Source organism: Zootoca vivipara, chromosome 2, assembly GCF_965207765.1.
Source record: "Zootoca vivipara chromosome 2, rZooViv2.hap1.1, whole genome shotgun sequence".
Classification (NCBI taxonomy): domain Eukaryota; kingdom Metazoa; phylum Chordata; class Lepidosauria; order Squamata; family Lacertidae; genus Zootoca; species Zootoca vivipara.
In genome coordinates this window covers 82,428,261-82,443,515 of record NC_142584.1, presented here as the reverse complement: position 1 = coordinate 82,443,515, position 15,255 = coordinate 82,428,261, and the positions used below count along the sequence as shown (strand labels likewise).

At 42.3% G+C, this 15,255-nt stretch overlaps 1 protein-coding gene and 1 long non-coding RNA gene across 3 annotated transcripts in view; one reads left to right on the top strand and one right to left on the bottom strand.

The window, feature by feature from the left end:
- KBTBD12 (kelch repeat and BTB domain containing 12) overlaps positions 1 to 15,255 on the top strand; it is a 72,896-nt gene that overhangs the window by 50,302 nt on the left and 7,339 nt on the right. For both annotated transcript variants that reach the window (XM_088662337.1, XM_060271410.2), the window contains exon 5: positions 6,147 to 6,344. In XM_088662337.1, coding sequence (XP_088518463.1) covers positions 6,147 to 6,344 — 198 coding nt within the window. The remainder of the gene's footprint in view (positions 1 to 6,146; positions 6,345 to 15,255) is intronic.
- The window catches only part of LOC148686942 (uncharacterized), a 43,615-nt gene continuing 28,454 nt past the window's right edge, over positions 95 to 15,255 (bottom strand). The window contains exons 6-7 of the long non-coding RNA XR_015948255.1: positions 1,695 to 1,746; positions 95 to 570 (exon numbers count right to left, since the gene is read on the bottom strand). This is a non-coding gene — a long non-coding RNA (uncharacterized LOC148686942). The remainder of the gene's footprint in view (positions 571 to 1,694; positions 1,747 to 15,255) is intronic.

The window sequence follows — 15,255 nt, the reverse complement described above, 5'->3', positions numbered from 1 at the left end:
GATGGCTGTTAACGACTGCTGATGACTGCAATTGGTCCTGGGGGGGGGGGGGAAGCAAGGGCTGAGGCGCTAAAGAAAGCTTGATCATGCATAATGAGATAAAAATCCAATGTCTTTATTCATCCCAGGTGGCTCCATGGTTTTAAGCTTGGTAATGAGTTCCAATTCAGAAACTTCTCTTTCCAGTCCGTTCCTGAAATTTTTCTGTAATAAAACAGCTGCTTTGAGATCTTGTATAGAATGTCCTGGGAGATTGAAGTGTTCTCCTACTGGTTTCTCTGTCTTGTGATTCCTGATGACAGATTTATGTCCATTTATCCTTTGGCGTAGGGTTTGGCCTGTTTGTCCAATATAGAGAGCTGAAGGGCACTGTTGGCATTTGATGGCATACACAATGTTAGAAGATGTTTCCAGGCACAGGTCTGAGTGGTTTTCTGTTTGCCCCACTGCTTTCCTGGGGAAAACACACTCTTTACTGCTCAATCAGAGCAGATGTTAATCCACGGGAAACCCGACTGGCGTTTGCTCCAATTCAGCGCCATAGGGCAGGTTTCCTCCGGTGGTGGGGATCTGCAGGAAAGTGAAAGTGTGGGTGAGCCCTCAGTTAACCTGTCTGTAAAAGGGGAACAAAGCTGACAAAGTATTGCCAATTACTGTGACAACAGGATTAATGTGAAGACATGAGTTCAGAACTGCGAATGACGCTGCACCTATCAATCCGTGCCATTGTAAGGGCAATGATACAATTTGAGTCACGATACCGACAAGGAGGAATGGAGTGCCCAGCAGGCTCCTCCTCCTCCTCCTCCCCCAAACAGCTTCATCCTAGTGAGGGACTGATAGATGCTTATAAAATGTGAATTTAATTAGCAAGGTTGTGCCCAGCTAAAGAGGATGTGAGGGGCTTAGTCTGAAGCGTACATGAAAATGGCCAAAGCCAGCTGTAAGAAAGATGCTGTTAAGGAGCTTTCCTTCTTTATCTGCCTAATTTACCAGCTGGCCAGACAAGGGCACTATATAAATCAGAGAGGTGGCATGTACTTGCCACTCTGTGACTACAAACAAAAGGCAAGGCATTAAAAAAGCTTGTTCCTCAAAGCCTTATTTATTTATTTAATCCACCACCACCCCTTTCTTCCTTCAGGGAGCATGGGATGGTTCTTTTACCTGCCCTTGTCATTTTATCCTCACAGCTGGAGTGGAGCAAGCAGGTTGCATTGCTCTGTTGACCAAGAAAAGGCAGAAGGCCTGGCTCCTAGTATTTATAACAGCTCCTGGCCTTGTACTGTACACCACTCTGAGACTGAAGCAGTCTGTGACAGCTCACCAGCCAAATCCCTGTTGCCTAAGATTTTCCAAGACCAAGCAAAGCAAATGAGCAAGTCACTTCTAGGGATTCTACTGAAGATGTTTGGAAACCGTATCTTCAAAAATGTGCATTTTGCTACTTCAAATATTTACATTTCATGAATGTGTAAGGTTGTGGGTTTTTTTTTTTTTAAAAAATGCCCATCTTATTCTGAAAGCATTAAAAGAGCCTCAAAATTCAGTGCACATTAATCAAGTTCTTAGATGCAGTTACAAAAGCAGAGAATTTTAAGAAGCCCAGTGGGCAGAGAAGTTCCCAATTGTTGTTGGGTACAATTTCAATTTGCTTCAGCAAGCAAATATGCATAAACAAATAGGTACTTTACCTCATAAGCAGATATCATTGGAGACTGTGACAAGAGATATTGCAGCCTGGAGCTATAAATGGAAAAAAATTGAATCTGCTCTAACTGGCTTTGAATCAAGTCCTAAGACCACCATATGCTGCTGAACCACTTAATTACAGTATATAATGAACCTGTTTTAAATGGGAAATCTCCAAATGATCATACTGTGAGAAGGGGAAAAAAAGACTTTGTGTGTCATAGGGAAATCCTTCATTTTATTGCCTCCTAAAGTGAACCCTCATTTTCTCCAGTAAGTGAAGAAGCGGTAACTCAGTAGAGTTTAGATAATTTGCTCACCAAATCTTCCACACAACAAATTCTTTCACTATTTAGGGTTGATACAGAAAGCACCTGTTTTCTTCTCACCCAAAATGTGGGTTCTGCTAATGCAGGAACAGATTTGAGAGCCTGTTGAAAATCTGGCCCTCCTGTGGCAATCTGAGAACACAGCTGTCGTTTTATGTTTAGAACTGGTCACTCCACCTCTCCTAAATAATGATCCTTTGGCGTGGAAATAGTATCAATGCACATTATATGGTGCTGCATTCAGCAGTGTAGATGCAGAAGTTTCTGGGTCATGCCAGCACATTCATCTCTGCTATTTAACGATTACAGATTGCCCACCTAGAAAAAAAAAAGATTGTAAGCAGCCCTATTGAAGCCAACAGGGCTGCTCTAAAATAAGTTCAATTGTGTATTCCATGAAGGTCATTCTTATTCTGTGCTAGCATTGCCAAGATTTTGAGAAGAGGGCTATGCTGAATGTCCTGCTGGCATCTCTCTGCTCCCACCCGCAAAACAAGTGCTGAAACAGAGTTGAAATAAGTGTGTGTCGCGTGTGAGCAATCTAACTGCTGAAGGATGAGAAAATACATGTTCTGTATATGATGCCTTACCTCCTGCTGGGTCAAAATTGAGGAGGACAACTTTGGAATCAGCCATGGGCATTCAGAAAGAGTGGACCTCTAAAGCTTTGAATGGATCTGTTTCTGTGCTTGTGAGATGTGCCAAGCACCGAGGAGAGTCTGGATGCACTGTGGGACACTTTGCTCTGAACCACAGCAACACTGATGCTCCAGAGTGTACTGTTAGCAGCATACGGAGTGAGTTTATGGAGGATGCCTCTGGGGTGCTGCAATTCTGTCCTAGCCAATCAACGCTGAGCTCAGACCTCTCAATTTACTGGTAATTGGTAGAGTTTCTTTTGTTCAACAGGAGAATTATAATAAGCGTGCTTATTAGGGCTTGGCAAATTGTTGTAGCGGTGACATGAAATTATATTGTTATGTAGGCGTTTGTGTGGCGTTATCCAAACATATATCTTTCACTCCAGCAGGCAATTCATTCTTATGATACCTGAGAATGGAGAATCATTCGTTCTGTGCCTCCATCATATCACTTTTGTCAGGGGAGGGGTCCATAGCTCAACAGCAGAGCGATACATACAAGAAGCCACAGTAGCAGAGCTCACATACGGAGGGCAATAGGTTCATTTCCTGGCATCTCCAGTTAAAATAACGCCAGGTATTAGAGCTAGGAAATACCACTGCCTGAAAGCCAAACCAGATGACAACATAAGAAAGGGCTTGGTGGGTCAGACCAAAGGCCCATCTAGTTGAGTGTTCTGGCCAATCAGCAGCCCACAAGCAGGAGTCGGACTTGAGCACAATGGGCATGGGGGGTTAACTGTTTGTTCCCCACTGGTCTGATTCACAGGCAGGGGGAGCATGATTAGCTGCATTGGCAGGAAAGCTCCCATTTGCTATCTGGCTGGAATGAGTGCGTTGTTATGCTCCCTGAGCGCTTTAGGCTGTGTGGATTCAAGTAGCAAGCCACGTGAAGGAAGAGACTATCAAACTTCAAAGTTATTTATGCCTCCATATCAGTACATGTGCAGAGCAATCCTGTGGATATGGAAGTAAGCCCCATAGTATTCAGAGGAACTTACTCCCAGGCAATTGTGCAGAGGATTGATCCCAACTCATACGATTTTTTTAAAAGCTTTGCTGTTGACTTTTTATGGGACATATATTTCTTCCAACTTAAGTACGTGGACATTTGCAGTGCTCAGCTAGCAATATAATTTATTCTGCATTCCTTATTGGGTAATATGCTAGCATCCTTTAAACATGGCCTCCATCCAAAGGCTGAAAATAGTTACACATTCAGATACAGATTTCCTCCGCCCAATCATCCAAGCCCAAATAGTGCTTTAATACCAGACTACTCGTCACTCAGCCAGATATCCCCCATTTAAAATTAATGTGCTTTTGTGCAAACATCCACTTTCAGATATGTGAACATTTCATTCCGTGTTAAGTAAACACTGCATGCCTCTTGGTACATGAAGTGAGTTTTTAGCCCCAACATAAAATACATGCAAGCTTTGATTGCTACAACTGAGGGCACTTCCTACCTTATGTACCACATTCAGAAGCCTGTGTGTGCTTCAGGGTGTGTGTGTGTAGCTTCTGTACTAGCAAGCTGACCCATTCTCTTCAACAGAACTTGCAGTTCTAGGCATGATTTCCTTTGAGCCCACTGAGCTCTCTCATCCATTGGTTTGAATGTGAAGAGTTCCATGAGTGCATTGGAGCTCTGACCCTACAAATAAATACTGGCCCGGGGTCCAAGCAAACTTTTAGCTCACCCACAAAAGTCTCACAATAGAAGTTCCTGGAAACAGCGGACATCACCCTAGTCTCTCACTCTAGACTTGCTTTTCTTGTGCAGGCCCAAGGTGGACAGGACTTCCTCAGGCTGCCCACAGCTGTGTCCCACTCAGCTGGACTCCCCACACCCAGTTCCGGGTACAGCAGATTGAACACAGCCTAAGTTGTGTTGGCTTCAATCAGACTAAAAATGCTTAACTTTTGAGCATCTTCCCCATTATGAATGATGCACCATTTGAGATGGCCGTTTATAATTTGGGCAACCACTGTGGCCACATCTTAGTACAGTCATACCTCGGTTTACGATCGCTGCAGTTTGCGATCGATCGGTTTCCGAACGCCGTGGACCCGGAAGTGCTTACATCCGGGTTCCGTGGCGCAGAAGCAATCTGCGCAGCACGCGCATGCACAGAAGCGCTCTATCGGCACTTCGCGCACATGCAAAAGAGGCGCTCCATTTATGGACAGCTCGGGGAGCGACCGGCTCCCTGGAACCAATTGAGGTCGTAAACGGAGGTACCACTGTAAAATATATTGGCGTTTTCAAAATGTACTTCTTGTTACATCTGGCTTTGATAAAGAGTTGTGGGAATTCTCTTTCAAAGAGGCAGTGAATTCATGATTTGTTTAATTAAGAGGCATCTAAATAGGGGCTATTTCCAGCTGATCCATTTGTGTGTGTGCTCGCACAAAAAGTCTGCATTTGTTTCTTATCTGTTGCACACAGTCCACATTCTTCCTTCAGGGGTCAGTTCACTTCTGCTGTGGGGATATCATATTTTCCCAGCACTCAAACTAAAATATTTTGTACCTTGGAAAACGAGACGGTTCTCCCCAGATACCACATTCCTGGCTTTGGTTGCGGCAATGAGGAATGTGGTTCTGCCAGTGCAATAGACAAATTTATTATTCTGAGCCTGTGTGTGTGTGTGTGTCCCTTAATGATGGTGTGTCCAGCCATAATTTTGAAAAAGGAAGGGGCAAAGAGCAGCAAGGTATACCATACCACCTTCTGACCATTTCTTCATTCATACATTCACTTGTCCAGCCTTAATTCTTTAGGTGTGCAGTGCTTTGCCTCTCTTGCTATGCAATGCACACCCAGCCTGGTTTTTTTAAAGGGGTGAGCAACAGTTTGAGTTTCCCCAGCACACCAAAACCATTTGGTCCTCTCTTCTCCTATTCATATGCACATAGGACAGAATAAGGAACCTGGAGTCCTCCAGGTGTTGATGGATGGACATTTTTTAAAATAATATTTTTGACATACAAGTTTTCCAATATACCAGACTTGCACAAAACAACAGATTAAAAAAGTGTGTCTGTGTGTGCTACTCTCCGCCATAGCAGCAGCCACAAAGGACCACCTCACCAAGCAAGTATGGGGTGTGTTCATAGAAGACACTCAGCAAAATGTCACCATACACGTTAAACACACACACACACACACCATACAATGCAGTATACCCACAGTTGGGTAACATGCAATTTTATCTTGGATTCCCCCCACCCCCGTACCTCATTATCCATAGATCAGGAAAATATGAATTAAATGTATGGGGAATGTACACTGCCACTAGGATGAGGATAATGTTGTGTGGATGACGTGTAAGACATGCACACATCATATCAATCAAATCAACTTTAAACAGCCTTATGTACACAGTGTAGATCTGCTATGAAGAGCCATTGGTAGAAATGCATTCCTCCATGTTTTCTGCCATCATTAATGTATGTCTCTGTCTGTCTGTCTCTACAGGTGGGATTGGCTGTCTTGGTCGAGACAGAGGACAGTCACGGCAATGTCTTGATGCAGTGGAGATCTATAACCCTGAAAGGAATTTTTGGAGAGATGGTCCTCCCATGCCCTATCCTCTTCTCTCCTTGAGAACTAACTCTACATCTGCTGGTGCCGTGGAACGGAAGCTCTATGTCTGTGGGGGATTTCGTGGAGCAGGTACTGAATAAATCCAAAGAGAATATGGCTGTTTTTGTAATATGCATTAGGAGCCACCAAGGCAGCTGAATACAAATTCCATCATCCTAAGAGATACAAGTTGCATCCTGACCAGCTTTTATAATCCCTTCATTCTCCTGATACATGAATAAACTGAGCATCGTGTCGCCTGTTCCCTTGGAACCAAACCTGAAGGGTGCCCCCCCCAGCTTTTCAACCCTCTGCATGTTGCCCATGTCCTGAGTGATGTTTGTTTTTCATGCTGCTAACTACCTACTTTTATAAAGTTGGTAGAGCAGGAGAATTTTAATCTCAGGTTCATAGTTTTGAGCCCCAATTTGGGCAAAAGATTCCTGCGTTGCAGGAGGTTGAACTAGATGACCCATGGGGTCCCTTCCAACTCTGATTCACACACACACACACACACACACACACACACACACACACACAATCTAGGCAGAAAAATTGAGAAAGTTGCTATAACAGAGTTCCCAGCAATATCTGTGGTTCAGCTTTCTCCAAGTGCCTTTTAAATGAACCCCCACCCTGTAGTTTATATTATTCCACCTGATGTGGCCTTGAGAACATGGCTCCGTAGCCCTCCATCACATATGTAGGGTTGGCCCTAGAGCATTAGGCAGGGTAAGCCTAATACAGATGATTTTGGGTTTCATGAAAGGGCAGCCGATTGATAGATATTTAATTTAATATGGGCTGTATCCAATTAAGTAATTGGATGAGAGCAAGAATTTCTTCTACCTGTTTACCTGCTGAATTTGACAAAATCTGCTTTGGAGGGTTCGGGGGGAACCCAAAATTGGGGTTTTTTTGTGGGGAGTGCAAAGGGAGATGAAGTCCTATTGCACAGGCGGACATCCTTCTGCCAATTGGATGACGACTTTGCTGGATGCAGCCCAGTTATTGTATTTACTGCCAGAGAAGGGAAGAAGCACTTAGGAGATTTTCTGCCAAAATAACTTAAACAGCCTTGTGTTCTATACAGCTTTACTAGAGCACTGGGTGCCATTTGCTGCTCTCATCCCAGGCCTGTGTAGTGAGCCTTGGTGTGAACCTGCCCTCACTCCGTGTTTACACCAGAATGTTGAAAAAATCTTGCCTGCCCTTCAGCTTCTATATGTGGATCTTCACAGCTGTGGAAAATAAAAAACAGCAATGCCCTTGGCCAGACTTCCCCTCTAGTGAGCAATGTGTGCTGTTCCCTATCCTTGATCCCACGCACAACTGCTTTCTTTGTTTTCATATATTCATGGAGCTCACAGGAGAATTAGCACTAAGGAAGCACAGAACGGAATTATATTATCATTACTATTAAAGTCCCGAGAGAGATTTCATGTTCCCCAAACAGTGACAGTACTGCCCCACTTGTGTAAAATCTGGTCCCTTGTCCCACAAGGCCAGCCTCACACACCAGCATGCTAAGCATGGACTTTCCATTGTCATAGTAGCAGCTATTGAACCAATCGGCATCCTCCGCTTCCTAACTCATCAGCATACTTGGATATGGTTGGTTAAAAATATTTTGTCAGGCAGCTTCAGGCATGCAGTCTTCTCATACTGTGGCTGTTATGTTTTCTTTCTCTGCCCACCCCCCCCCCACCTGCCAAACACACCTAGGTCTTAAGTACATCAAACATGTATTCCCACCTGACACAGCTGCTGTTGCCACAGTTCCTTTCACAAGGAAAACGCCGGCAGACAGATACATTATCTAGCACTAATGAATGTCAAGTCAGGTTAATTACTTCCCAGATTCTCTGCTTGGGAACACCACAAAAACATGCATCCATCTTTTAAGTGACAGTAGTTCCAGCTGGGCTTGGTTTGAGTTGTTATCTCACTTCATTTTAAAGCTCTGTCCTCTGGATTCTATTCAAAACTAACCCTTCTTCCCACTGCCATTCTTAAAAAAATTATAATAATAAAAATGACAGACATATTAATGGCCTGGAACTGTACAGCTCAGAACACTGGTGATAATGGTAATAATGCATTGCTGTATTTCTGTGGTAAATATTGTGGGCCCCTCTAGGCATATTTTTTATTATGCGTTCAGGATGATTTGTGCTCATGGTGGTATCAAGGTGGTTACGCACAATGCTGGTTTCCCTTGCAACAGTTTTGGGGTATACCTATCGCTTTGCTTCCAGTCAGAGCATGTTCCATAGTTTCCTCCTGAAATTGTGTCACTTTGTGCACAACAAATACTCAAAGTGTGTGCGTCTTTTCTCCCACTTTCGCTGTGCTATGGTGCAAGAGTACCTTGACAGAGGGCAAGCATGCAGTGACATTGGGGGAGCATTGCAGAACTACTAATGTTGCGTGGACAGTTCAGTAGAACTCCACCATTGCACAATTATTTCATCAATAAAACACCAGAGTGAAGGGACCCTGGGTGTTCTTGCACTTGTGATAGTGCAGCCTATAGCACCGACTGGCTAAGCTGGTGTGTAGCACTTAACAGTTTGCAATCCAGCTTCTGTGAGCTTGGCCAGGACGTAGTTAAACGTCACACAGAAAAGTTTGGACGGGCTCAAAATCTCACAAAGGTGCATGTTAAGGATTATGAAGAGATCCCGTGACATAGAACAGGGATTAGCAGACCAGATTTGTGGGTTCTACTTCATTAAAAAAGAAAAAAAGAAATCTCAAGTTCTGCCACCTGGAGCCGGGTGCAAAAGATATACACATGCTAAGAATGAAAGGACTCTGAGCCCAGCAATTGTGTGTACAGTTACCGTATGTGTGTCTGCAGTGGGTGGATTTCACATACTGATTTGCCCTAACCTACCTATTCTTTGCGGGCTTCTATTCATCTTTTATTTTCATTCAGATCTGAAAAACAAAAAGCTGAAACTTAGTAGGTGAACAAATTCTGAGTACTGATGGCATGCATCAAGTAAATGAAGCAATTAGATTCAGCATGACTAACTGACTTATCATCATACAGTTTCTGAATAAGGCCTTTTGTACGTCAGAACTGCCATGATAAACACCCTGTCAAAAATGCCATCAATGATGGGAATTGGAGCCCTATCCTGATCTAGAGAAAGGCAGGACTGGCAATGGAAGGAAAGAGGGAGATGTTTTTCACAGAAAAGTTTGCCACGAGGAGAGAAGGGCTAATTACAAACCTCAAATCTCATCATCACGAAAAACTGACTGCACGCTGAACTGCTCAAGTTACTTGCTTTGGAGAGTTCTTACAATAGTTCCTTTCCCCCTGTTATTTAGATATGGGATAGCTTTCCTCCACCCCTATGCCCTTAAAGGGATGGCAAAATGTAGCCCAAAGTTGGAGGTTGCGGGAACAGCATGTAAACAAGATCCTGAAGTAGTGCTGGAGGTTCCCAAGTGCATGAGCTCACATAACGCAGTATGTGTTTGTACTGCGAAGTGAACAAAATGTGACCAGAGCCCCTGACAGCTGCTTTCAAGACTGTGCATTTATCTGAAATGTCTGTAAGATAATTATATTACATTTTTATTATTTGAGAATCCCAAGTGGTGCTCAGGCCAGTGGATGTCAATACTGGCCACAGATCAGCACACAGCCACATGCCCTCAACTCTCATGGTTTTCAGAGTTTGCATAAACAGTGAGCTGGGCTGAAGAGGCAGCTATAAGGTCCATTTGGCACTGAGATGGAGTCTGCTCAGAGAACTGTCAAGACTGCGTGCAACTATGATTTTTTGTGCTCAATTTGCTGCTTAATATTGGCTCATCCTTGCTATTAGTAATTGCTGCCTTCCCATTATGCTATACGACCGAAGCATTAAGAGAGCTCATTATAAGTAGCTTGAAAACTCTGCTTGAAATCCCTTTTCCAACCTGCTCTGACATCAGCCAGGAATCTACACTCTTTCCCCCCCCATTAAAGCAGTAAAACAGTAATTTGCTTATTAACTGTGCTGATTCTGCTAATATGCATCTAATGATAACATTAAGGCAGGGAGGAATCAATCTTTATGTTCTGGTGATTCTCCCCGCTCAGCTCCTTTCCACCTCTACCTCTCCAATTAACAAATAGTGATGTCCTCCAGTTGTCAGCAATATTAAATCCAGCAGTGGGAGGTTCAGCAAGGCTGTTTTGCATTAGAATCTCTATGTCAATTACAGTTTATAGCTTTGCTTGCCCCAAGAAGCTATTTTCTTTAAATGAACACTCAGGAATATGCAGTGGACAAGAGCTGACTTGTGTCTTCCAAGGGGGTTTACTGCTAAGCCATTGCCCGTATTTGAATGATTTCAAGAGAGTTGTTGCAGACTGGTAGCACAAGTGCTTCTATTATGGCTCTTTTGCTCTCAAGCTAAACCTCCCAGCCTCCAGGGGCTGACAGCTGTGACCTGTGTTTGCTTGACACAATTGTCACATTTAGTATGCTTCACTAAAGGAAAGGGCAAGCACCAGCTTCAGGTAACTTTAGGTAGTGGTGGTGAACTGGTGCTTCACTTGCAGAGGTAAGCAACAAACCAAACCCCTGTGTTGCAAACACTGAAGTGGAACCAAAAACCGGGCAACACGTGACCAAATTCAAACAAACAGAATGTATTTACAACACATGTAATATCAAAAACAAGACTGGAAACTGAACATATCTAATATAATTCACATGAAAACAAATCCTATAGGTCTCTGAAAGTCTCTGTTGATATGAATGGAAACAAATGGCAGAAAGTCATTCAATAAGAAACAAGCTGAAAAGCTTTGTATTGCAAAGTTCCAAAGTAGCTAAAATAGTCAGCGAACCTGTTGCATTCCAAAGTTCCAAAGTAGCTGAATTAGTCAGCGAACTTGTCGGACAGTGTTTCTGGAATGGTGCACTGTTTCGTGAGAACTTCTTCAGTGCAGAAACAGAAAACTGACGTATTTCATAAACTGTAAAAAATTAGAGGTACAATGTCCTATATCTACTTGACAATATGAAAACAAAATTTACAATGAAGTACAATCGCTGAATACATACCACATCCATCATATGGATAAATATACCGTGTTTCTCATATTATAAGTCATGTCTTATATTAATTTTTTCCTGAAAAAAACACAGCATGGCTTATTTTCAAGGGATGTCTTAATTAAAAAATACGTACCGGTACCGGTATCTGTACAGACCACAGACCTGCTCCCACCGGGTCTTCGCGCGCGGCAGGCAGAGGCTGCAGCCGGGTCCTGGGGCTGCGCGCGCGGAAGGCAGAGGCTGCAGCCGGGTCCTGGGGCAGCGCGCGCGGCAGGCAGAGGCTGCAGCCGGGTCCTGGGGCTGCACACGCTGCGCGCTGAGGCTGCAGCCAGGTCTCGGGGGTTAACGCGGCAGCAGCAACCCTTCTTTGCCACAGACCTTCTTCCACCACCCGGTACGGCTTATTTTCGAGGTATGCCTTATATTTTTCCACCTCAGGAAAATCCTGCCATGCCTTATTTTGTAGGGATGCCTTAAAATATGAGAAACACGGTATGCTTGCAGAACAGTGCTCATAGACTCATGTAGTCACTGTTACTATACTCCCAGCTTCAAACACTAGGTATTATAGCTAACTCCAGGTGGTGCCGATTACAAAGGAATGATGTTTAAAGGTACGAAACTGAAAACTGCCTCAAGCTAAGGCATTAGATGAAACAATTCAAATCAAATTCTGAGTTGAGTCCCCCTGGGTGCATAGTTTTGAACATAAAGATAAATCGGGACTCTTGTTGGCGTAAATATATCTCATAATCCTTCCTAACTCCAATGGTCTTCTGATTAACCCACAGTACTGTAAACAGTAAGTCTGTATCTGAATGGTTGTGCGATACAAAATGTTCCACAAGGGGCGCCTCCCTGTTGGCATTTCGCATACGGGAACGGTGTTCCCCGATGTGGACTCCAACAGCCAGGGTGGTCGAACCAATGTACAATAAGTTACAGGGGCAGTGGATCAAATAAACTACATTTTTCGTCTGACAAGTACTGAAATACCAAATGGTGAATCTAAAATTAGTAGTCTCGTTATAAATTTCCTTAGTTTGTAATGCAAAAGGACAGGATGTGCACCTGCCACACCTATGATGGCCAATCCCTGACTGCTTTGTAATTTTCAATTCTTTTCAGAGCTTACAGCTCCTGTTTAGTTTTGATTATAAGGAAACCTCAGCCCCTTAACATTTTCCTTCTGAGGAAACAGATACTTTCCAGTGAAACGAGTCACTTAGCCGGCACCTCGTCAAGGTTTACTTTATTTAGAGGTTATTTTGAGATATTTATTCTTTTCTATATCAACGTTTCTTTTGGAACATTTAAATCTACCGTATTATGTTTCTTTGAGTAATTATTAGTTGAGTTTTTTCACCTTACCAATATCTCGTTTCAGGGATTTATCATGGCATAGTTTGGTTTTTGCTCTGGTCTAATAGGAGCTTTTAAAGATTGGTCAATCACAGGGTTAGGTGTTATTATTGAATGGACAAAATATTGCCTATGAGAAAATTACAAAAATAATGGGAGGAACAAGACACCCAATGTTTCAGTTCTTTCAGATTAAGGGAGCAATTACTTTTATACTTACAAAATATGGAACACTAGTAAAATAAAGGAAACGTGAAAGGGGCCATAGGTAAATTCTACTATATGATTTGAGATACAGAACAAACAGTAATTTTATGAGAAAATGAGAAAGGGATGTTAGATCTGAAATAAGAATAGATAAATGGAAATGGTTATGCAGTCATATTCTATCTAGGCTGGTATCAGCAGATTTAAGTAGATTTAAGGGGAAATAATTTAAAAATCCTGTATCAATAGTATCTTACACCATACAAGCTGAATTTAATGTATCATACAGGACTGGATAATTGTTGGAGATGTGGGGTAAGAAGAGCAGATTTTATATGGATATATTTTGATAGTGCCTTATAATCCAGTTTTTTGGGAATATAGTTATAATACTCATAGAAATGGATGATCATTAGACACTTCTTGAGCCTAAAGTAGTGCTTTTAAGGTTTTGTGATGGTGTCATTATATATATATATATATATATATATATATATATATATATATATATATATATATATATCAGTTCCACAAAATGATTTGGAAGTGACAGTCCATTTATTAACAGCTATAAAAATAATGCAAGCCAAGAACCCGGAAAAGAACAATGTACCATCCTTATTAGATTGGACTGAGAAAATATGATCTACTGTTAACAATGATCAAATTAACTTGCTTTAACAGAACACATATAAATCAGCCAGATAGATTTAGGGGGAAATGGGCTATGTTCTTTCTGTTTTCAAATAGTAAATATCAAGACAATGCATAACCATAGGATGCTTTTAATCTACTGTAATCATATAAACATTACTCATTATTATTTCTGTGTTGTACAATAATAATATAAGACAAGCGTATTGGAAAGAGCGGTAGGACGGGAGAGAAAGCACTAGAAAGTGCTAGCAAAGTATATTTTGGAATTAATGACATCAGTTTCAACAGTACCTCCAACTGATGCTCTCATGACCTCTGCAGCTCAAAGAGTACCACGTGATTGTAAAATTTGTACAACAGGAAGGAATTCCTACTATAGAACCGGCCCTGATTTAGAACCAGTAGCTTGGCAACTGTACAAAGAGAACTTTGAGGATGGATCATAAGGAGAATTAACTGTTAAGGGTAGAAATTATTTCTGACTGCGGCCATAGACTGATGCATGGAATGGTAAAATTAACTGGTCTGGATTTCAAGCATCTATTGATATGATAAAGATAAAGAAAACTGTGGTCTGGATAGCAGGGTACTGCTGAGGAGGTAGCCATGCAGTGTCGAGTACCAAAAAAATGTCAAGGATAAGGATGCCAGGTTCAGGAAGGGGCAGAGATTTTGCACTCTCTCTTCTACACAGCTGCAAAAGCAGCTGCACTTTCTCTTATATCTGGCAGGTCAAATGACCAAGAGCAGCAGTTCACAATGGTTTCATCCCCTCTAATAGACCCACCTCTGCTTCTGAGAAGGGAGAGGGAAATATTTGGGTTGTGGAAGGGCTAGAAGTAGTGGTAGTGCCGGGGAAAAGTGATAGGATCTTGAGGGCCCATAAAGGAAAAGAGAGGGTGCGGCTGGGACAGCACAGATGGGGTGAGAAGGGTAGCAGAACAGCAGGGAGACCGAATCATAGAATTGTAGAGTTGGAAGTAACCCTGGGGGTCTTTTAGTCCAACCCGCTGCAATGCAGGAATCTCAACTAGATCACATAGATAATGAACAATAACAACAGTGTGGGAGACTGGGGACTTGCTATTGCAGTTCTTAACCACATAAAGACTTAGAACTTTCAGGGACTCAAGAACTAGATCTTATTCCCAAACTATGCAACAGCCTTCCTGTTTGACACTGTTCAGATCATTTATCCTCTTTTCTCCTTTTGCCAACATCTATTTCTTTGGATTATAGCATGCATGAAACTAACTTACCCAGCATCATCAGACTCAGGTTACATCTACACCATACATTTAAGGCACTGGAAGAATCCTGAGAACTTTAGTTTGTTAAGGGTTCTGACCTCACCATGCTACAATTTGCAAATTATGGTCCCTAAGATGGTGTAGACATGTGATATACGTACTTTTGCCAACAAAACTCTTTTGATTTGATTCCTTTTCATAGTTCAAGGGACAGGAGGCAACTATCCGGCATAAAACAAAATAAGATTCAACACTTCCATTAAAAAAAAAATAGTCATGTGCTTTAGACTCCAACTTCTTATTTTTTGCTGTTCTTGCATGGAAGAACATTAAAAAGTACATGACATCTCAAATATTGAATTGCAGACACTTTGCTGGAGATGATAGATAGATAGATGATAGATAGATATGAAGTTGGCGTTTCATCTTCAAAATTGTCTTTCCTGAAAAATTCAA